Genomic DNA, 22,083 nt, shown 5'->3' on the forward strand with positions numbered 1-22,083 from the left:
AGGTAAAGATCAGTTCAGAAATTAAAAAGCTTTAAAAATAAACTATGAGATAAGAAGAAGGAACAAAATACAGTAAACTTTCCTTTGAAATAACTGTTTAATTCAGTGTTCATAGTGCATTTCTTTATTATGTCTTCAGATGCCTGAGTGCAGTGAAGCTTGAGGTTGAACATGTCATTGTGCACTAGATCCCCCCAGCAAGTGCCGAGGGGATGAAGAAACACTAAACTTGAGCCTTGTCTTCTCATGCAGCAGGTATGAACATGTGACTGATCCCACTGCATGGGGCTGAAAACCTGGATCCAGCTGGAGAGGCAATAACCTGATTGCCATCCATCCAGTCCCCTCCAGATCTGCAGTAGTAGCAGAATGCACTTAGCTTTCACCAACTCAGTTACAACTTCCTTTATATTTCATATCTATCTTGAACCTGGGTTTAAAATAGTAATTTTCTTCCTAGTAGTTTCTCTTCCTAGGAGTCTTCATGCTGCCATGGATACCTAGGAATTACAGAATTACTTTACTACTCTAATCAGATATCTGCTGTTTAGCTGTATTGTACAATCACCTTTGAGCAGTGCTTGTTTGTCCATGTCAGGCACAGCATTGTCCTGTCAGCGTGTGTGACCGTGTGCCCTCATCCATCGTGTGTTTCTTGTGTCCTGCCCTGAGGGCCGGGCGGGTTCCTTGTGTGAGGGGAAGCTTTGCACAGCCCCGCTCCAAGCATTTCCACTGGCCCAGCTCTGTAGGTGATGTATCTTGGCTTTTACCACACCAGTCTGTTGAGTAGGTTTGCACAAAAGCAGCACAGTCGTGTATTTGAAGAATAATTTGCCCTCATTATGTGTTTCTTTAAAACCTTCCATCTCCTCTCCTCCCTTTCCCCCTACTTTCCCTTTTCCCAGTGTTTGTAAGGTTACCGAAGAAACTTGCATTTAAACAATTCAGGAAGGACTTAAGAATCCATCCCTCGGCCAAGGTATATTTTTCTATTTGCAGTACATTTAAGTCAGTAATGTCTCATTGAGTGCATAGATGTGGTTTGCCAGATTTTTTTTTTTGATGTGACAAATATTTTGTGTGGAAGTCACTGGGGTTTTGTGTTGATATCACAAATCTTTTAAAAATGCTCCTATTCAGGGAAGAAAGACTTTGTGTATTTCTTTGATGGCTGAAGTGTAGGAGCCAGTTCCTTCATGAGGGAAACTGAAAAATCCAGCTAAAATTTAGTGTAATGCTGGCATTCACCTCCCAGTGTGGATGTGAACGGGTGGGGGAGGCTTTGCCATGGGGAGGAAAAGTTTTATTATTTACCTTTTAGCCTTGAAATACATAAAAGCCTGTAGTAGATGTTTGTAGTTCAAAGCAAGAGTGGTGTACACTCACTTTACTATGCAGTGTTCCTTAGGAAGCACCTTCTCCACAGCAGCTCCCCAATGGGATTGTGTTCTCTGCAGGTCAGCTCTGCCTCTGGGAAAAACAGGGTTTGGTTTTGTTACTTAGGAAAACAATTTTAGTTGCCAAACTCATGCTTTTAAGAGGATGCAGTGGAAAAAAACCCCGAGATGTTCTGAATTGGTTGAAAACTAAAGTATAAATATTCTGTTTTAAAATACTCTGTATTTTTTTAAGATTACAGCAGGGAAGGGGGAACAGAGGCTTCAAAGGAAGGAATTCTAAAAACTTTGAGTTTTCATTTTCAGAATGATTTGAGAAAAGCTTTTGCAACTTAGAATGCATATTAAGCACCTATAATTTCTTATAGGAGTAAAATACCATTTTCTAGTGCTGGAAGTGTCTCAAAGCTGCAGCCTAAATTATTTTTCATAGTTCTATCTGCTATTGCTCTACTTCTAAATATCTGTTATTTTGGTGAAATTCAGTCTTCCAAAGTGCTCAAGCAAAATGTGCTTTTGAACCACTTATTTTGAGGTCATTTTGTTTTTGTGTAGAATCCCTAATACCTCACCATTTTCACTGCCATCACCACTGCTGTTTTACACAGATTGTTACACAGATGTCACTGCTTAAAGGAGCTGTTCGTAGAGCTGGGCAAACCTCTCACCAGGGCCTCATTTTAGCCTTTATCCTGTTCCTGTACTATTTCCCAGCCAGACTCTCTCCTTTGCAGCTCTGGGCTGGGAATTTTTTCTGCAAATGTTTTTACTGTTGGTTGTTTCGCACGTTCCTTGCTCCTGTTGTTGGCTCCCAGTGGCGCATTTGGTTTCTGCTCTGGGAACGCCTCGGTTTGGAGCAGGAGCAGGGCCGGGGTGCCGGGGATGCTCTGTTGGCTCTCGCCACGGGATGTGCCAGGGCTCTGCTTTCCATGGGTTTCTCTCTCCCTTCAGCTCAGTGCTGCTCCTAAGGCGTGGGACTGGCTCAGAGCCGTGTGTGCTGCCGGAGGGCAGCGAGGCCGAGGGTGAAGAGCTCTGCGGGACACGCGGGGACAGAAACGCGCAGCTCTCGGAGGCACAGAGCGCGGCTCGGCTGGAAGAGACCCTGGCGGGCACCTCCATGGCCTGGGCGTTTTTTCATCTCTCCTCAGCAGTTTTTGAGGAAATTACTTCAAACTGCAGCAAGTTCTCACCCTGTTTAGGTTTTGACAACAGGGTGAAAGATGGTCTGTGGAGCATGCAGTTGAAAATGGTTAAAAATGAGGCACACCTTGCTCCAGGAGGATCTTAATTTATATCTCAAAGAATATATTTTTGCAGTTCCTAGTTGCAGTCCCCATGACAGATTTCAGGTTTTATGCATAGAAGAATAACAAATCATCTAGACTCCTGTTTTTTCACTGAAGAGGAATTGAGTTTGCTTCTCTGAAGAAAACAACTGGAATGGTTTCATCTCTGCAAGAAGTACCGTTTAAAAGCTGTTGATCCTTAATTTTAGGCAGATTAGGGGCATTGCCCACTGGAAATGAGCAATAAGTCATACAAAGAATTTTGGACCTCTGACACTGTGGCTGCCTCATGTTATTTTTGCTCCTCTGTCAGTGAGGCTGTGTGCTTGCTCCTTGTACAGCTTGGTCAGTAGTTGTTTTGAAAATGGTTTATGAGAATTATATTTATTAAATAAAATTTTCACTTCTAGCTGAGTCATTGTTTTAATTATGTAAGTGGTAGAGGAAAATACAGCAGAGCAAAGCCAGGGTTGCTGGACCCTGGCCCAGGAATAGTCAGGAGCAGGGCTGGAGAAATCACCAGCAAGAAAAAGGTAACAAAGCTGGGCCTGTCTCCACAATTTTTACAGCCCCCTCCTCTCTCACCCTCCCAGGTTCCTTACCCTAATTTGATTTATTCCTCAGACTCCTGCCACTTTTCCTTTGAACACTGAAAAAGGCTTGAAATGGTATATTCCACAAAAGCAGAGTTGAGTTTAGAAAAGAAACAGCTACAGCTGCAGTTTCATGCAAAACATTCAAATTGCATTTAATTCCAGAAAGTGGGTGTTGAGTTTTCTACCAGTTTAAATGGTCAGACTTGGGCCTGAGGTACAGGTGCCTATTTAGGAGCAAAACTCTTGGTGTTTATTTTCTGCAGATACTTTAGTACATGTTGGTATTAAACCTGCTCCATATTTACAAAGCTAAGGCATGTTTTTGATAGATGAAATTATAATTACATCAAGTATTTCATGGTGCGGGGTCAACTGCTGGAGAGCTCAGAGGCCTGAAGGGCATCACTGGTTTTTGTTTAAAAGCCAACCCAGACAATTTACCATCCTCAAATAAAATCTACAGAGACTTCTGGCAACATTATTTAAATAAGAGCGTGAATGACAAAAGTTTATTAAATGCATTCTTTTAAAAAATTATAACTTTCTTAAATAAGGATGTCTCAGTATGGATTTCATTGTGAAACAGTTTTGAGGCAAGTCATAAGTTACTTCTTAACAGGCTGAGCAGTAAAAAGTGGCTTTCCTGCTGTACTTGAGGCACATCTGAGCCACTGCAATGTGTGGTGTCTTCCTTCACATGCTGGGGCAGGGCCCTGCCCAGGGCTGGGAGAATCAGCTCCAGGTGGGACTTGTAAACATTGGGAACAAGTGACAGGCAAGGTGGAAGAGCAGATTTTAGACTTTTTTCTTCCCACCCAAAAGAAAGACTTGCCCTGAACTGTATTTTATGCAGAACACACATATTCCATGCTTTTTTTTTTTTCCCCCACTCCCTAAAAGCACATTCCAGAAATAAGTTTTACAAATAATACACTGAAACAATGCAGTACAAACCTCAGTCATGGCAATTTCACTGGAGCTTTATTGCCTCTGTTGGTAATGAGAGGGATTGTAAGAAGTTACATTTTGAACTTACAGAGATATGTAAATGATGGGTTTTTACTAAATATAATCTCAAGATTAAGTGTTTTATATCAGGGCACTTCTAATTTTGTACATATTTTAATGTATAAAAACAGTTTACAAACTTGATGTTTGCCTTCATTTTTTTTTTTCCTTGACATTTGGCAAAATTAAATCAATCCATTTGCAGGGAGATCATCAAATTGAAGACATAAGCACTTACGAATTAAAGCAATCCAAGTAAGCAACTGGCTGCATTCTTAAAAAAAAAAAAAAAAAAAACAAAACCAAAAAACAACCCCACACATATATAAAGGAAAAAAAACCACATGGCCACATCCGAGCACGTTTCAGTACAAAATATTCCCTGTAACCAGGCATTTTGTCCTTAGAACAACACCCTGTTAAATCAATGTTTCTTTCAACTTCAGTCATTTTGAAAAACTTTTAAGATGCCATGATAGCACAAATAACCCTTTTCTGCAACATAATTAGTCAAAGTTTTTATGTATTTCTTTATAATTACACAGTAATTATAAGCATGTAGTACCAAACTGATGACAACACTATTTTGTTGGAAAGATCTTGTATTCAAAAGGAAGAGTCCCTAAAACACCACGGCATTTTGCCACTGCCCAATCCCAGACTTTTTTGAGGGACAAGTCTGCATTGGGATGAAAAGCAAGTCAGTTCTCCTCTCCAAGCACAGCATACTTGAACTAATCAATCTGAAACAGTACCAAAACCCTCAAGACAGAAAACAGCACGCAGAGATAACCTTTTTTTTTTTTTCCACCCCACCCACCCCATAATTTCATGTCCCCATTTTTATTTACACAAAACTGAGAAACAAAATATTGAAAGCAGCAAAACACACAGTTTTTGGCATAGCCAATTCCAGTAGCTGGAGACAGTCTGCAATGTTTTTGAGGAACTGTATTTTTGGAATAAATGCACAACTGCATTTGCCAAAAGGGCACTGCTGTAAGTGGAGCCAGCCTTAAAGTCAACTGCACAGAGTACAAATAAAAATTTTAGCTGTTTAATACTCAATTTTTCTCCAAAATACTTTTACCATCTGCATAAAAACGTGCTGCAGTCTAGTGCAAGTACCAGTGACTCATCTCAAGAACAATTCTTGCCTTATCAGGGCACTCTTTAGAGCATGGACTTAAACCCCCTCTTCTCACTTTTAAGTATGGTCTGTCTCCTCTCCTGGAGCTCATTCTTTTTCAGCTTGTTTTCCAGAGCAGGATTTATCACATCTCTTTACAAGTAACTCAGTGAGGAGTAAAAGACCATAAAAGCAGCTAAAGAGCTCTTGTATTATTAAAGAATTGCATCTGATAAAACCTGCTTTGATCCAAATGAAGCAATTCAGTCAAATGCAGCAAGACAGAAGTAGTGATGATCAACAAAATAATTTAAACAAACAAAGCCAGTGTAGTAGTTTGTATCTGATCTGTGCTTGTTTGGGAAAGCTTTACTCTTAATTTCTGTATTTGGCAACCACAGTGATAAGGAAATTTAAAGAAAACTCAGCAAAATAATTTAAAAAAGGGTGTCATCCATAATGGCAGTACCTCTATGTTATGAAGATTTAACTTACCAGGATAATGGTTTCAAAACCCAGATTCACATCAACCTCACCAGCTTCTTGTACAACAGGGCCATTTGCTTCGTCACACCTCAGCCATAAAAGTCACATGTCTCAATTTAAAATACTGTATTGTGTAGCAAACAGTTAAGACACAAATTCAGTATATTCAAGTGTTTGATTTCCACAGAAATGAAAAACCTTTCTTTGACAGACAGATAAGCATTTCAAAACTGTAATGAAATCTGATTTCTTAGAACCTAGAGAACGCTGGCTTCTGTGAGAGCACAGCTCGGCCACTGCGGGCTCCGCCATGGCCCACAGGGTGGAAGTGCTCGAGTTGTGTCGTCCCCAAGCTGTCCCCAGAGCAGCTGAGCCACCAGCAAACCTCAGCCAGGCACCAGAGACCCCCAATCAACAGCCCTGGGGCTCCTTGGTCATTCCTGTCACTGCTGCGACCACAGCCTCAAACTCAGACGACACCTGCACTTCTCCAGAAAAGAAAAAACTCGGACCCAGTACACATAATATATCACTCTTGCAGGAAGTGCTATCACTTATACAGTCTTTGCAACTAGCCCCAAGTGTGTATTTAAGGATTCTTTTAAAAATTGTTTTGATGTTGATCTGTATAATTCAGATGCCATACAACAGTTGTCTGATGATGACCAGCGTTGTGCTTTATGTGAAATCAGAAACCTCAAAATAATTATAAAGCTTCTAGGACTTATGGGAGATGAAACTAGGGTGATCCACCAACAAAAAATAAATCCATGATGAAATCCACAGTGTTGGAATTTTAACGGGCAAGAGTGGTCCAGACTAAAAGAAAAGCCCAAACCACCAGTAGAAGAATGAAATATGATATGGTCCAAGATGTATCCTTAAAGGTTTGTCTCAACCCTCAGCCATATTGTGAGGATTGATCTTCAGTTCAGTCCAGCCAGCAGAAATTGACTGTGCAATTTTCCATTTCAGGTATTGTACAGACTATGTACACTCTAGAAGGGTCCTTTAGTGCTACACTGTCGTACTTTTTGTCCCAGCAATTTGAGGGCGTGCAAATTCCACAAAGTCATCAATAAGAACTGGCCATGCCCCTAAAAGAGGAAAACACCAGAATGTAAGAACTTGGTTTAGCAAGGCATTTTTTCACAAGCTTCATATCCAGACAAGCTATTTGCTTTCCAGTATTAAACTAGGCAGAGTTTGAAGCAAAAGAATATAATTTTATTTTCTTGAAATTTAAGAGCCGATTAAAGATTTCTGATTCCTTTAAAACCAGTTAATACACATCACTTTCAAGGGTCATCTTCCAGACAAAAACAAAAAACTGACCAAAATCCTAACTCAAAACTGACAAGGGAATGAGGACAGTCCACAATTACTAAATAAAGTTGGAGAAGTTTGCTGCCCTCTGCTCCAGAGGTATCCCAGGTTTCGTTTCCCCCCTCACTGAACTGATGTGCTGCCAAGGGCTGAGGGTAATCAGCTGTTCTTGGCTGCACATGGACTGGAAAAGAAAAGATCAATACAAAAGTTTACAAGAAACACCTCTGGTAGGAAGTGAGTTCTGTTCAGCAAGTCCTGTGTGCTGCCAGCTTCACTTCTATGTCAAAACATGTCCAAGCCTCACATAAACTGAAGCAAACAGACTTAAAAACATTCTCAGATATGAAATGCAGTGACCAGAGGACCCTACACAGAGCTGCACAAACAATGGAACTGCTACTTGGATGCCAAGAACTGCACTAACAGAGAATCTGTGAGTTTTAAATGGACATATAGCAGGGTTTGTCTCAATAAGAAAAAATTTGGGGTTGTCTCAGTATGAAAGAATTTGTGTCTGAGCTTAGACAGAACAAAAAACGAAAATGAATTCCATGAAAACTTCAGCATTTCTTTTTTAAAACATCAGTAACAGAGATGATTATAACATGCATTAAAGGAGCTCTAACTGGACTTCAGATCACCAGTAATACTCTAATGGAACTGGTTTTGAGACTGTGCCAAAGCAGATACACAGTAACAAATGTAACATAAAACACAGAAGTTAATGAGATAAAATGGCAACGTTTACCTTCCTCATCATAGTTAGACATATCATCTGCTATCATTGTACTAAAGTCTAGAAGAAGGTTCCAGGTATCCTTAGGAATTGATCTTTTATGATGTTCCTGTTAGGAGAGGTAGAAAATTTATATTTAAAAAAATAAATTAAAATCCTATTATAAATTCATTTTTGCTGTCTCAAACACATCCATATCCCCAAAACATGTTTCTATTGTACACACTGTGAATATCTGGGATTTAGGTCAAGACAGTCTATTTCATCTACTCAATAACTTAAACATGCTTATCTTCCAAGTTCTGAAAGTACTGCAGTCCAGATTACGTAAATGTTTAAACTTACCAACAAAAATTTGTTCCACAAGTCTAGAAATTTAAATCTTCCATTAAGTACTAAATTCCAGTAGGCAATGGCCATTTCTAAATCTGTAATATTAAAATAATTACTTTTAGAGATATACATATCAAATATATCAGCTCCACAAGTACTGAACACCATGTATCCATAAACTTGAAAAGATTAAACTAATGCAAATATACTCATGGATCCTTTACAAAAAGGCAACCATAAACACACATATTTTATATTTTACAGAACTGAAAATTGCCCATATTAATATCTAACATATCCAAAACCCCCCAGGACATTTCATATGCCTTTTGCTATCTAACAATACTTTGAAGTCAGCAAAATATTTTCAGTTAAAGATGCTATTGGCTTGAAAAGAAAATTTGCAGTATTTTGTACTGAGACTTTCTTTTTTTTTAATGTACAAAATACAATTTAGATAAAACCAACTTTTAACTATTTTACTTTTAGGGCAGCATTATTACAACTTCAGAGGAAGCTGATCAGTTCCTCAAGGAAAAAAATTTAAAACTAGGTTTTATTTACTTGTGCTGCATTAATGGTGTGCATGCAAAAAGGCAAGGTGATCAAATCACTGCATTTTACAGTGGTTTGTAAACAATCACTATAAACTGTGCATTCTGACATTTTTATACAATTTGGAGGCAATCCTTGTGGGTAAGCAAAGGCTGTTAAAAGCTAAATCTCAGGATGCTGCAACCTCAAACTCACTGTACGAGTCCAAACATGTAAAGCATGATGACGTAATACCTTGGGACAAACTGCATTTTAAAAAATAAATTATATGAAATAATAAAACTGGAAGGTAATGATATAATTTTAGGTTTCTCAAAGTGTGAAAATGCTCAGTGAAATCCTCCTGGCTCAAATATAGGAGTCTCAAAATACATCCTCCATTTTTAATTTTATCCAGAGAGATGCAAGAGAAGCAAACAATGTTTGAGATGGACACTAGCTTCAGGGTATTCTCCAATGAGATGCAAACATCACAAGAACTTTTCACACACCCTCCTACTTACACAGTAGTAAGGAATTATGCAGAGGAAATATATTTCCAGAACTGTGCCTGAACTACAGCACAATGTTTGCAAGATTAGAGGCCAATATACATTAAAATCAATTTGGCAAGTTCCTACAAGCAATTATTTAGACACACCAAAATTAATTGCCTAACTAGCAGCACTTACTTTGCAGCTCTGTACTTCTCCCAGTATTGCTTTGCTCCAGGGTTTCCAGAATTATTCTGCCCTGTTCTAAATTCATGCCTAGAACTGTGTATTTATGAGCACCAAAATGGCTGGTAAGCATCCAGACTTTAGGCTCAGACTTTCCAGACCCAGACTTTAAAACAAAAACAATTAAAAAACCTATCTTACACTATGTATATGCTACATGGATCTCAGAAAACTATACTTGTCTGCCACTGCTACAGCTTAACATGCATGAAGCTTTATGATGAATGAGAAATAAAGCAAGTGAATGAGTTTTCCTGGGAAATTAATCCCACAATTCATTTGCTGTCCACATTTTCCTTATTATAGCAGCCTAAAAAAATTATGATAATTTTCTACAAGAAATACAAATCAGCCTATTCATTTATTTGCATGATTCAGAAATGACTACAAGCATGCACAAGTATTTTCAGATGGTTTAGCAGCACTTTTAGCTGCTTTGGATACAATGAAATTCACAATCCACTGAAAACAACAAACAAGATACAGCCAGATGTCACAGAAGGACATAGAGCTTTTGCTTATTTACTTATTTTTCAATACTCATTTTAAACCAGAAGTTGGTCTGTACATAAAAGCCAGTAAAACTAAAGCAGAAAGCTCATCTTTACACAGCCTGGGAATACAAAGCTGTCCAGTGGCAGCCAGTTTAGAGCATTTTCATTACTGAGAAAAACAAATTCATAAGCTGCCAAGGAAGAACCTACCAGCCTTTCCATATTTTATTACTTCTCAAAACCAGAAAAATTAACTTAAGAAGTTACAGGATCATGAAAGGCGAGTTATGGCTAATAGCAAAATCACACTGTAGAGAAATTAATGTACATACTGAGTGTTTAACATCACAGCTTGAAAGAAATATTTATTCCCTCATTTTGGTTGTTTTGAATAGACAGAGCTACAGTTTGTTGCTTTAATTCTACCCAAACTGTGGTGTTCTGAAATTATTTTTAATAAGTTATTCTTCCACTCCACCTGTTACACAAACCAAAGCCACACTCAGCCTGTGAACTCTGAAATAATGACAAAAAAGCCTTCACAGAGGTAAGGGGAAAAAAAAAAAAATCTGTAGGTAGGCACCAGCAGGCATCAGGCCCAGAACACAGGAATCTGTTAGTGCCATTCCAATTCTATCCTGCTAGGACATTTGCAAGCATTTCTGGTGTTACAAGGGACTGTACAAATGTGCTTACACAGAAAATGGTTTTACAGCTTCAATTTATCCTAAAAGTAAAAATTCAATTAATCAGTTCACTGCTGCAAATTCTAAGTGGTGCAATTATGTCTCCAATATAAGAGCACAATCCACTGTGCTTACTGAGAACTTCACTCACTCTGAGTGAACAAATAAACCTTCTCTCATAAAATTCTGTAGCCTTTCTTAATAATCAATTTGAGTACCTTGAATTGACATCTGTCTTTCAAAACACAGACATGCATTTTATCCCAAGGGTGATTATCTTTCAGATTCACTGGATCACAATAATACATTCATTTACTGCTTTAATTAATCATTTCCAGTATTTATTAACAAATGCTTATGAATTAGAATACATACCTAAACCTTTCTGTCCCGGGTTCTTTGCAAAGTTGAAAGTAAATTGATAAAAATCCTTAAATCTTCCCGGCTCTTTTAATTCTTGTTCCATTTTAGGAATCTGGGCCTTCAGTTTTTCTATGCTGTCACATCTGCATTTTAAAAAGGATATTTGTTTGCATATTTATGTACTATTCATTTTGCCATAAAAACATGAGTTAAACAAAAATCTATAAACTGTTTGTAGAATACAATATGATACCAAAACAGACTTCAGGAAGCCTTTAATGAGTCTGCACTTCTACATGAATTTAATTTATTTGTTATTTCTTTGCACGGCATTTGCACATATACCTAACATATCAGGTTCTAGAATCCACAAAATTTTTAGGAAAATGTGATAAAGACTCCTGCACTCTCACAAGGCAGAGAAACCCAGGTCTGCCCAACATCCCTGCTCTACCTGCCACAGCAGCTCTGTGCCAACCACCACACAACCCTCACACAACCAAGGCTGGGCTGCGTTTTTCCAGAGGCAGACAAGTGATGCTGGACTCTGAAACATCTCAGAGAGGACACCAAGACTGAGAATTCCCCAAAGCAGGACACTGGATCACACTGTCACCATCTAACACACAGTGAGCACTTACCCCAGCTCAGTCATTCCATCCATGAATTCCAGCTTTGAAAATTCACACTGTGTTGCAGCCCGGAATTTCCATGCGATGATGAGTACAGTGATGCTGGCTGGGTCAAGAGCTAGGTCATCACAGAACTGCTGTATTCCATCTATACCAATCTTATTTTCATCTTGAGGATCTTTGGCACATAAAAATAAGTATCAAGAGAAACAGATACTTGAAAAAGCTGATTTGTTCTACAAGTATATTTAAGACAAGGAAATATTTTCAAGAATACTTTTTTGAGATCTGCCCTTATAAGAGAGTATTTTAATAACAAAATTACATGAGTGTTCCAGTGGTTAAGCTTTAACAATTGAGGCAGTTACTGCAATAAAGCCTCCCATACAATGAAGATCATGTTATTTTCATTGAGAGACAAAAGCACCACAAACATTTGTTTTCTGCCTAATAAAATGCAGGATCTTCTGACTCATTCCCTACAGAGCACAGTGGTTCTCTCCTCCAGCACACTCAATTATTGGCCTCTTTGGTCAGACTGATGAGCTGTGTTTCAGTAGAAGCCATTCTGCAGTGTTCATTTCCAAGCTGTACCAACACCCAAATCTGCCCATCCACGGCTACCCCAAGAGCAGATTTAGGCATTTCCTGGCCCACAGGAGGTTTCCAGCATGCAGAGGTTGGACACAGTAACCTCCAGGGGAAAGTTATACTGCTCCATTAGCGATTCCAACTCAGCCAGGCCTACTCCTCTTTCCACAAAGGAATCAACATCTGGTCTGGAAGTGAGATGCTCACATTTCAACTGTGCTAACAAAGATCTACTAACACAAGCCAACACAGACTTCACAAAAATGGTATTTGGATTATACATATAAAACATAGGAAAACTGACAGAAAACAGAGCACTCATTTTTAGATTAAGTGCTAAAACACAGGATTTGTTCTGCTCAACTGAGTCCACCTTATGTGGTAGGATATCAGCTGAACACTGGCTATATAACAGATACAGAGACTTCGTTTTCTTTTACACTCTGTTTGTAACTACCTGATAATAAGAACAAGCTGAATAAAATCTAAGGTAGAACCCATCCCTAGTATGCAACCTTGTCCTTTGTCAGGATCACGTCCTGTGTGATGTGCCTTCCCCAGGAGACTTACCTAAAATCCTCGTTAACCATCACAATTATTCACTGCACATCCAATTCCAGCTCAGACCCTACTGTCCTATAAATGTAGATACATTCAGAGCACATAAAGTAACTGCATGTAATCCTTGTGAAGCAGAAACCCACCTACATTTCCCCTATAATTTGTATTATTAGCACAGAAAAACAAAGCTGAAAGAGTCAGTTAAGATTTCCCAGCACAAGAGCACAGCATCACCAATACGTTGTAAATAAGAATTATACAAGTATGAAATAAGCCTTAAAATTCAGGGTACTCACCTTTGTATCTGTTATATAGTTGTTCTAATTTCTTTCTGTCCAGTGATCCTTTAACACTCTCTCGTATATAAAGTTCAGGATTTTGGAAAAAGTTGTCTGTTGCAACATCTAACTTCCAGTCATTTTGAGACAGACAACTGACTGCTGTCTTTTCACTAGACTGTGTGAAGACCATAAACTGACGCACTTTATCCTTCTGCGATGATTTCAACTTGTTCTAGTGAAAACAGATAATACTGTAACTAGAAATGTCTACTGGACAAAAAAAACTGCAAGTGAATAAATACTCTTAATGTTTTTTAAATCAGTATCTTTATAATTTTCCCAAGCAATCTGGATACCAAAGTATCTGATCAAGTTCCTCCAGAGATGGGGCAGAGCAGGCCACTGAACAGTTTAGCACCATTAAGCAGCAGGCTGGTGTCCTTTTGTCCCAGCTACTGCAGGACCAGGGCCACACCTGGAACGAGATCTCCCGAGGTGCCTCTTGATGGCAGCAAGGGACTAGGCTGGGCCATCCATTTCAGGGAGCTACACACTGAAACACCTTAAACACTTCTTTTTCTTTAAAGAGATTTTTCACTTTGAAGGTTTTCAGCTCCACCTACATAATTTGCAAAACATTCCTGCGAGGAGGCATTGTCTCCATTTCACAGGTGCAGCAACCGAAGCTAAGGAAAAAAAAAAGGCAATGGTGCCTGAGGCAGGCGGGGGAGTGAGTAGCCAAGGTGAGAGCTCTGGAATTCCAGGCCTCCTGCCCAGGCCCAGCCATCCCGCCCTGCTCTAGCCCAGAACTGAACACAGAGTTGCTGCTTATCAGCTGAGAGGGATTCCCAAGGATATTTCTGATGAGGAGAAGCACACTTTCAAGGGTATGAGTTACACAAAACTAATTGCTCATCAGGAGAGAGCAACCACAGCTCCTGCACTACACCCAAATTCAGTTCCACAGTTCACTCAATACAGTCAAAGCAAACACTCCCAATGTTACAACTTGGTAAATAAAAGTTCTGACAAAATTTTAAGTCAGGATTGAATTTCTTACATGGCAAAAATATTTCATTTTTAGTTTACTTCGTATTCGAACCAATACTTGTATATGCTGTTCATTATTGTAACTGTAATTTCAACAGCTCCTTCTCAGGGACTGTGGAGAAAAAGGGCAAAAAAAAAAATCCCAAGACATGATAAAATTCAGCCAAAGAATGAACGACTTAGGAGCAGTATATGCTCAAGCTCTTAATTCCAAAGGATAATTAGTGTTCAATTACATCATCATTAGAAAAAAGAACTAATGCTTCAGAACACAAATTCATCTGTCCTAAAAGTAAGGATCACTTTTCTGTGGCTTGATGACAACGAGTGTGAACACTTTTATCTGTAAGAATAGTTAAGTTACCAGCTTCAGTTACACCACTGAAAAAAAATACAGGAACATCACATTTGGTTTAAACTGATGCCCACATAATACACTAAATAGAACAATACCCTTAGCCTAAGTATCCTTTAATAAAAATAATCCCCCCCAAACCAAAACCACCCTGCCTACAACACTTAACTGAAGCCAAACTTTTAGCTCAGACTGCAGAAGTGATATTAGTTAGGCTGTAGCATTTTTAAAGCTATTATGTGCTGCTGCTTGATTTCAGTCTCTTGACCAAGTTTGTCACTGTGGACCTCTGACTACAAAGACATTTCTGAAACTGAGATTGTCAGGCGTGGTTCCAGGTAAAGGCCAAGCCACCAGAGCAGCTCCTGTGCACCCCATCTGCCGATGCTTGGCTCCACAGACATTCAGCACCTTGCACTACTGAGCTCACACTTCCACAAAAACCACTCACACTGACAAAGCCACGTGGAACTACTTCCAGAAATGACTTACGGATTTTTAGCTGCATCTTTTTAAAATGTATTGTAAACTCAGATATATGAAAACAAACCACTGAAAGAAATCCCAAATGAAGATGAAACAATCCCAAATTCAATTACCAGCTTCCTCTAATCAGTTCCACACAGCCAGACTGCTGCATCACCATAGACTCAGCTGCACTATAGGGCAGCCATACTTAATTATCTTCGCTTTTCTTTTCTTCTTTTTCTTTACAAAGCTGCTGCCTTTAATCTTTAGTATTTCTGATTTTTTTAAACATGTACACATAAGTATACACAGCCCATTTAGTATTGAGTACACTGTAAAACCTCAGGAGCCTTTGTTCTCCCCTGCTCCTGCAAGGGTGAACTCCAAAAGCAGTGACATCCCACAAAACAAAAAGTCAAGGAACAGGTTTAAATAGGCTTTACCATGGATGCCCAGGACCACAGAAGGTGGTATGTTCTGCATCTTGTCACATAAAAGAAGAGTGTAATTTGTTAGAACAAAAACTTGCAGCTTAAATGCCTTTTATGATAAAATTTAAATTCTACATATGTACATTAGATTTTCCCATGCTTGGGGCTCCCTAAGTGATAGCAACAACATAAAGCCTTTTTAAAAGAAAATTGAAATTGCAAAGAATCAAGCAGCTAATTGCAACATTCAGTAAGGTCTAAGATGCAATAAATCACACTGTTCAGCCATAATCTTTTTATTTAATATTCATATTTTTCCTGGTCAAATATGAGTTTATTTTTAGTGAAGAAGTGTCAAAATCCTTTCTTTATATTTGATTAATGCTTCTGCAGAACCTTGCCAGTATGGACAGGACACTCCACATCCTAAGTGACTGGGCACTCTTTGCAGGCCTACTACAGGACAGCAAGAGATGGAATTTCTGCTGAGTTTTTATTATCCTATTATAGCTCTTCTTCCAGCACATTAAAAACCCACACTTCAAGCAGGAACAGGTTCCAAACCTTCTGCACTTTTAAGGGCTATTTCTAGACACTGAGCACTAATACTCTATTATTGTTTTAAGTGCAATCCAGAGCAGCACATAACCTTTAATCCTACAGGCATCAGGCAACAAATACCTGACACTGAAATTGTGCTCACTGTAATGCAACACAATCCACTTAAAACATCTCAACTTTTATACGGGTTAAAAAGGAAGATAGAATTTTATTTAACAGATATGTGTCTTGCCTATATATCCAAATGAAAACCAATGGAAAAGAAACAAATTTGTACTCTTATTTCTTGGATCAAAAGGCAAAATTCAGTTTTGCAAGCCTTTGATCAAGTTTGTGTGGTACCCAAGCTACCTTTCATAATAAGGACATCACAAGACAGATAACCTTACTTTAAAAACACAGAATAACTTCTCCAAATGAAAAGCTACATTGTGTAGACTCATAAAACTACACTCATTCTAATTAACATCTGGTTCTGTAATTTTGATTTTAAAATTAATATTTGCCTCTTACCATGAAGTACCAAATTTGAATATTCTAATTCAATATCCTTTCCTTGATCAGATACTTCAGTGAAAAATTACAAATAAAAAATAAAATACTTGGACTTTTATTTCCCCAAGTATTTTTTTTCTCCTAGTCTGAGGCACAAAAAATGCTAGAACCTCTCTACCAACTCTGACTACAGCACTGTTTTTCCTTATCATCTGCACTGGTTTTAGTCACCCCAGATTCAAAGATAAGTTCTGCACACTGGTCATCAACATTCTGCAGACAGCTAATAGCCAAATGAGGGCTCCACTCTCTTGGATGCTCATGGGAAGCATCATCAACCTTTGTCCCACACTGCCTGGACTGGAGAGCTGAGGATCCCTCCTGGAGCCTGTTCTTGGACTTGGCTCAAAGGTCCCATGTGGCCCCAGCAAGACAAGCAGGGCGGGATGAGTTCTGCTGCCCAAACTTCCTTGTGGCCCCCAAGAAAGGCATTCACAGTCACTCCTCTGTGAGCGACTGCTTTGCACCTTTCCCTTCCCAGCCACTGATACAGACCATCCAAATCCTGGAGTTTCACTGCTGAGTAAAGGAATTTGAACGATGTGACTGACATCTGTGCTTTTGTTTCAGGCAGGACTCAAAGAAAAGCCTGTTAAGTTCTCATGCATGTGACAGGTAAAAGCCTTTTCTAAAATAGTATCAACCTCCACAAAGTCTCGGCCTTTACACAGACTGCACTGAGACTCCAGCAAGAGCTGTGGCTGTGGGAAGCATCCCTGCTCTTCCCAAGGACCCAGCTCAGTCCCAGAGGCTCGGGCATGCAACCCCCTCACCTGACTGCCACTGCCGTCCCTTGATGTGACACAAATGGCCAGGGGAGTTCTGCTCCCCAAACATCCCACCTTGGACTGTATCCAGGAAAGGAACCAAAGACACCTAAAAATGTCTGCTTTACTGCTTGTATTCAACTAACACATGAAAGCTTAAAAGGCAGAATCATGAGTATTTTTCTTTGTTTTTTAAGAAAAACATTAATTACAACAAAAATATACAAATACACAGAACTGCATCTTAACCCACCAACAGTGATGGCACATAGGTATACTACCAAAAAAATCTAAGGTAAAGGTAAAAAGAAAGAAAGTGAATAGCCACAGTTTCTGAATAATGTAAACAAACATGTCCTTCAACTACATTTTATTTTGCACAGCAGTTTCTCTAAGAGAGGGCATACAAAGTAAGACAGTCAGGACATTTGTAAGCTTCTGTTTCAAACTCATGTGAAATCCACCTGGCTGCAGTGGAACAGAACAAAACCACTTAAAAAGTCTGTTGAAACTTAAAATTCAAGGGAAAAATCTCTACATAAAATTAAAGTTGCTTTCTATCCTCTGTGATGTTCTTTTAGTGGATAAAATAATTTCAGTATTCATATGCAGGCAGAAGGTCAAAATACAGCTACCCAGAATATTGCTGTAGATATAATGGTAATTCATGCTAACCTGAGAGGTGAAGGAAACAGAAAAATCAGGGCTTTCCTAAAAAAAAGGACAACATAAAGCAGGCAGTTGTTTAGCATTCTTAACTCTGGTCTGGGGCACAAGCTCTATTCATACTGTATATTTGCATTGGCACCATAAAACATGAGTAAAATATCAAGAGCTACATAATAAATTTCACACCTTGTTCTCAGAGTAGTTCATATTCTTGAATATTTTTTTCATGGCTCTAGCTAAAAGTGATTTAAAGTATTAGTTCAAAGGGATCTCTGGTAAGCTAGGAGAGGAAACAAAATCATGCACCATCTTGTCTAGCACTCTGACTACTCCGTCCGAAGCGTAATGCCAAGAATCTGAAGTTTTACCATGGGACAACCAAACCTCAAATATTTAATATCAACAAACTGCTTCAGACATGCATATGCACCACCGATTACACATATAAACAGCTGGCCTTGCAGAATAGCTCGTTGAGTTAAACATCACATAACAATGGCATGAAGTACACTAACATTACAGGAGACAGCGTCACACATGAAATTCTTGTAATATTAAATTTTACAACTTCCTGTCAGCTGAGGTTTGCAGTAAGAAATTATGTATTTATCAGCACAGAAATATTTTTCAGAGAACACAAACTTGACAATATAATAGATAATATAAATGGAGACAAGGCTAGCACATGGCTCTGGATAAAGATGTAGATAATCACACACTTGCCTCGATTACCACACACAGTTCTAAATTCATTAAATCATTAAGAATTGTACAGGCAGTGGAGATGGCTCAGAGTACAATGGACCAGCTTACTGCTCTGCCTTGATTCACGGGCACAGCACTGTCCTCAGGATGAGAAGAAGCAGTAACACTCTAACAGGGAAGGTGAAGGACAGCACTTCGCCAGGTGCTGCTCAGCCAGCTCAAATGAAGAGTGGGTAAGAAAGGCTGACTGCTCTCAGCAGTCCAAGGAATGCTGGCAGGGTGGTGTCCCTTCCAGATCTAGGACAAAGATGGTTCAAGGGCAGGAAACCTCTGTCCCGAAGGCACAAGGCTCTGGCCATATGGACACTGGTAAGACTAAGGCAGAGCCAGCAGTGCTCTATCTGGCAGCACTGTATGGACAGGTAGGAGCCAGGCCCCAGCTGCAGGAGCCTGTGCCATGGCATTTGCTGTGTTGGACAAGCTACCTGGCCACAGCCACTGGGAGGACGAGCCAGAGCAGTTGTGTACATGGGCAGAAAAATGGGACATCAAATCTCATGTTTCTGGATGGGCATCCTCAGATCTCTGTGAAGTCTCCCTACCTTTCCCCTAACCAAACAGAGGATTTTGACATACCACAAATAAGGTACAGAATCCTACACCCAGGCACTGGAAACCATCCATACCTGTATTTACTACTTCTAAAAGCTGCAGCCTGTCATTTAGTCCCACTTCAGTGTCTATGCCATCCTTTCACCTGGGTGCTGGAGACAACAAGCACAACCTGGAACACAGTTGTTTGCACAGGGCCATGACTGGAGTATTCACATACTCCCTCTCATCTGATAAATACCAATCTACCAGTACAGAACTGCTACACAGAATATGTCTGCTGGTTCTTCAGTTAAGTGCTTCCAAGAAGACCAAGCAGACAGAAGTCTGCTGTTTCTCACAAAAAGAAATTCTCTGAATAATGGGCCTCACTATTTCTGTTATAATGCCACTTTCTACAGTATGATTCAATTTAAATTTCTAATCTCATAGCCAGCCAATAATATATGTACATACAAGACATTAACTGTGTATTTCATCAACCATGTATCTATTTTGCCTACCTACACTGGATATACTGTGTGACAACTCTAGGTGATTTTTATGGAAAGTCTTCATAAAAAGTTGTGTAACATTACTGTGTATGCACGATTTGAGACAGTCCCAGACCTGCAAAATTACAATAAGACACCTTTACAGTCTGAACTTTATTCAGACTTCAGTCTTAAGCTCTCATAAAAAAACACAAAGATCTACATCAAACTATTCAATTAAAAATTATACTAGTTACATAGTGACAAGTTTATTAGAGGTCTGCACACCACTAATTTAAATGCTGGCTAACCAAATTTTTATGCCAATGTAACTCCATCAATTAAAGGTGACGTTGTAATTTTTTAAATATGATTTTAACTCTGCTTGTCAGAACAGTATTAACAGCAAGTATAAAATATCTTTATACCAATAAGCATACATCAGTATATCTTATGACTCCCTCCTACACCCTTCCTAAGACTGTATCACTGCTACAGAAAAGTACTGCTTTAAATTGTACAGGTGTTACAACATTTGAATACGGAGAAAGCCTGGAAGTACTACTATAAACTGTTCCCTCTGGTGCATAAAGACCTCGGGGGCTGTGCAAGAAACCAATGAGGGCCCCCTTAATTAAATTAAAGGCATACATTTTTCTTTTGTTTAGGCAAACAAAACCAGTAAATGTTGTTCTAAACACTGCAGTTTCTCCCTACAAGAAGCACGGGAGAAAGTCAGTCGATTTGGAAGCCCACAGCAAATCCTCAGCTATAAGAACAGTATTACAGAGAAAATGCAAGATAAACCTTTACAAGACCTTTACAAGGATGACCTCTGCAAAGCCCTCCTTTACAACACTTCTGTGAAAAGAACCAACCAAGACCCTAGAACAATTATCCAGAAATTCTCCAACATAACCCCAGCTCAAGAAGCATCAACACCCCCAAGTTTCCCTGTGAACTGACAGCACTTAATGGGCCCTGAGATGCCTGAAATCCTGCGGAAAAACTCCGAGCAGCCCCTGGTTCCTGGCAGCCCCCTGCACTCCCTCAGTGCTGCTGCAGGCACAGGGCACAGACCGGACAGAGCTGCCCACACCACCGCCGCTGTCTCGCAGAGGTGCCTGAACCCTCACACCAGGTGCCAGCGCGCCCCTCCCCGCCGTGCGGGGCCTGCCGGGGCCCCGCGGGTCGGAGCCTGGGCGGGATCCTGGCGCCCCCCGCTTAGGCCCCTGCCCGGAGCAGCCTCTGCCGCCCGCCCCGCGGCCCCGGCCCGGGCCCCGCACGCCGGCGCTGCCGTGCCCGGCAGGAGGACGAGCAGCCCCCGGGCCAGCACATCGTGCCCGGCTGCGGAGCCCCAGACACCGGCCATTCGGCCGCTCCCGGGCACCCAGCGCGCCACGACCAGGCCGCGCTGCCCCTGCCCGGCCCCGAGGCGCCGCGCTGGGCCCAGGGGGGCCCCGGGCGGCCGCTCACCATGGTGGGGGCTGTGCGGGCCTCTCCCCTCCCGGCTCGGGCGGACACTGAGGGCGGCGGCGGCGGCGCTTCCTCCGGCGGCGGCGGCGGCGGCGGCTCCCGGCTCCTCACGGGCCCTTCCGCCGCCTTCCCCCGCTCATGCGCAGTGCGGGGAGCCGGGAGCCCTCACGGGGGGCGGCCTCGGCCGCGTTCCCCGGGAGCGGCGGCAGCGAACGGCGGGCGGCCCTCGCTCGGCTCTGAGGTCGCGGCGGGCACCAGGGGGGCCTCGGCCCGGGCAGGGAAGAGAAGGGAAAATTCCCCCCAGCCTCCTGGCGGCTTTTACTGGGTGGGCTCGGGGCTCGGAGGAGATGCGGCGGGGGAAGGTGGGGGTGCGGGGTCCCAGCGGCTCCTCACCCCGGGAACCGCTGTTTTGTCGGGAAAACTCCCTATGTGTTTCTGTTTCGTCAATATCAAAAGGTCGGACACTTTTCGAGTGCCCAGTGTGGCCGCCGTTCTCGGGGGCCTGAACACGGAAAGGGCGAAGTGGGAAAATCCCCCGGGCTTTCCAGGATGGATTCGCAGAAGAGGCAGAATCGTTTGCTGAGCAGCCACGGAGACCTGGGGAAGGTGAAGTCTCGGGGCAGCAGCTTTACAGAGGAGCACCTCCACACCTGTAAGATTTCCCTGATTTCCCTGCTCCAGGCTGTGATCCCTTTTGGGGAGCTGTGGACAGATGTAGCTCTTCCTGCACTAGCACAGCTGTACTAGCAGGAGGGGCTGCAATGGTTAAATCACGGTTT

General features: G+C 41.0%; 2 protein-coding genes across 4 annotated transcripts in view; one reads left to right on the forward strand and one right to left on the reverse strand.

Annotated features, from left to right (window-relative positions):
• Positions 1-3,884, forward strand: part of ATP11B (ATPase phospholipid transporting 11B (putative)) — a 67,008-nt gene extending 63,124 nt beyond the window's left edge. For 2 of the 3 annotated variants that reach the window (XM_053986974.1, XM_053986977.1), the window contains one exon: positions 906-3,884. Coding sequence is in view for 2 of the 3 variants with exons in the window: in XM_053986977.1 (XP_053842952.1) it covers positions 906-939 (34 nt within the window). In the remaining variant the exon portion in view is untranslated. The remainder of the gene's footprint in view (positions 1-905) is intronic. The other variant, XM_053986978.1, reaches the window with a different exon arrangement.
• A 1,207-nt stretch (positions 3,885-5,091) lies between these two features.
• DCUN1D1 (defective in cullin neddylation 1 domain containing 1) lies at positions 5,092-21,396 on the reverse strand. The gene is made up of 7 exons (XM_053986980.1): positions 21,305-21,396; positions 13,198-13,414; positions 11,759-11,927; positions 11,130-11,260; positions 8,313-8,395; positions 7,980-8,076; positions 5,092-6,999 (listed from the first exon to the last, which is right to left on the reverse strand). Exons 1-7 carry the CDS (start codon positions 21,305-21,307, stop codon positions 6,920-6,922), a joined length of 780 nt encoding a protein of 259 aa, XP_053842955.1. The 5' UTR covers positions 21,308-21,396; the 3' UTR covers positions 5,092-6,919.
• Positions 21,397-22,083: the final 687 nt, after the last annotated feature.

The sequence above is a fragment of the Vidua macroura genome, chromosome 10 (assembly GCF_024509145.1).
Source record: "Vidua macroura isolate BioBank_ID:100142 chromosome 10, ASM2450914v1, whole genome shotgun sequence".
In the NCBI taxonomy this organism is placed as follows: Eukaryota; Metazoa; Chordata; class Aves; order Passeriformes; family Viduidae; genus Vidua; species Vidua macroura.